This window comes from Cajanus cajan, chromosome 6 (assembly GCF_000230855.2).
Source record: "Cajanus cajan strain Asha chromosome 6, NIPB_CcT2T_4, whole genome shotgun sequence".
NCBI classification, from domain to species: Eukaryota; Viridiplantae; Streptophyta; class Magnoliopsida; order Fabales; family Fabaceae; genus Cajanus; species Cajanus cajan.
The window spans coordinates 35,276,288-35,278,235 of NC_138522.1; the positions used below are offsets into that span (position 1 = coordinate 35,276,288).

At 35.8% G+C, this 1,948-nt stretch overlaps 1 protein-coding gene across 1 annotated transcript in view; it reads right to left on the minus strand.

Annotated features, from left to right (window-relative positions):
* Positions 1–974, minus strand: part of LOC109812483 (neuroblastoma-amplified sequence protein) — a 21,117-nt gene extending 20,143 nt beyond the window's left edge. The window contains exons 1-4 of the mRNA XM_083076962.1: positions 771–974; positions 646–694; positions 359–532; positions 72–273 (exon numbers count right to left, since the gene is read on the minus strand). Coding sequence (XP_082933088.1) covers positions 72–273; positions 359–532; positions 646–694; positions 771–842 — 497 coding nt within the window. The 5' untranslated portion in view covers positions 843–974. The remainder of the gene's footprint in view (positions 1–71; positions 274–358; positions 533–645; positions 695–770) is intronic.
* Between the last annotated feature and the right edge of the window lie 974 nt (positions 975–1,948).

Genomic DNA, 1,948 nt, shown 5'->3' on the forward strand with positions numbered 1-1,948 from the left:
AGTGACAAACTAATCACATTCTCCATTCCTTGTACAGTATATCAGAACGCAGAAAAAGGAAAGAAACTTACAGGTAAGACTCGCGTGTATCCAAATCAATATCTGAAAATAGGGCAACGATCGAAGAAGAGACTTTCAAATGCTTCTTCGAAAATTCTGCGACAACTTCGCCAGTGAACTTGATAAAATAGAGTGTGTCAGAGTCATCAGCAACTCCAAGCACGTCCTCATCTTCAGACCAAGCTCCTACACTAAACGTACCAAAGCTGGAACCTAACGAACCAATTGCTCATCGCAATCAAATAGCGTTTCCACTTTCCAACACAAGACAAAATTTCAGAGAGTAAATAAATCTCACTGGTGAAAATGGCGCATGGATTCTGATAGTCATCCTCTTTACTCAGAATCGTTATCTGATTTCCCGCGGCAACTGCGACGTGTTTGGCCGTGCCGGAAACAAACAGCGCCAGCAATCTTCTGAGCCTCTTCGGTTGGTTATATTCGGTCCATTTCTCCTTGAGCTGGCTCACGCCTTCACAGTGCAATACAGACGAACATCAATTGGATCCAAACAAGCGTTGATCGGGATTCAACGAAAGCATAACCGAACTCGTTCGGTGAGTGGAAGAGAAGAGCTAGACGTACCTCGAGAAGAAAGCAGAGACAGCAAGGTACCCTTGGCGCTCTCGTTCACCTGAAATCGAACAATGGTTAACGAAAGTGAGGGAACAAGAGCGCGAATCGGAAGAGAAAAGAGAAGAGAGTGTGACCTGTTGTTGGTTCTGGTGTTGAGGAGAGTAATTGGAAGCGTGATGTCGCGTCTCGTAGAGCGGCACCGCCATAGGGGAACCGTTACTGTGTGTTCTTCAAAACCCCACACCTCAAAAACTGAACCGCATTCGAGTGCGTTGCTACAAGAAAGCCAGAGAGAGATGGCTTCCGATTCGCTTCGTTTCCATTTCTCGATGATCATGGATTTTTTTTTGTTTGTATGTAACATTTCGAAGTGGGCCCTCAGTACGTGCAGATCCGATCTTATAATTCGGCCCGGTATTGAATAACAATAAGGAAATGATTTTCTCACACCCCTCTTTCATCTTTTCAAACACCCCCTCTTTTTATTTTTGTAATTCCTACTCCTAGTCTACCTTCTGTTGTCTCTCTCACCCTCGTTATACATTTTTGTTTTGTTTTTTCTCTCTCTGACTTAATGAAAGTTAGTTTCCGGTGTTAGAAACTAATTTTTGTTTTGTATATAAAAAAAAAAGTTTTAATTATTTTACAAAAAATTTAACACGAGCCTAGAGTTATCAATGATATCTCTGCTTGGTCGGGCCACGCATAAAAAATAACAATTTTTACTATTTGCACCACCCTTTTTTTAAATGTATTACTTATATATATATTTTTTTAAAATCCTTGGAGCATATTTTTTTTTTACATAGAAAACATAGTCGCGAAAATTAAATTTAAGTCCCCATATTTCTAATTATTATAATTCTTCTCATCTAATTATTAGACTAATCTTAGTAATCTTTTCAACAATCCTTGGAAGCATATAATGTACAGAATTTTTTACTTTTTTAAAAATTTAAAGTTAAAAATTTTAGTTTGAAAAATTATCCTCCAAAATAACATTATGAAAGAAGTTCCGAATGATAAAAAAATTTAAACTATAAAATGTTAATTAAATTAATTATTTTACAATAAATTTTTTGAAAAGTGTGAATATTTTAAAATTTCGAAGACTGTTTTGGATTCTTTTTCGGAGGATGTAGTAATCCAACTTTTAGTTTTTCATGGTTAGTTTATCACCTTTTTTTTTAGGGGTTAGTTTATCACATAAAAAATATATTTTTATGAAATATGGTTTCTCAACAATTTTCTTACAAATATTTCTCTCCAAATTATTTTTATAGGTAGATAAAAATTTAGCATTCATGAATTA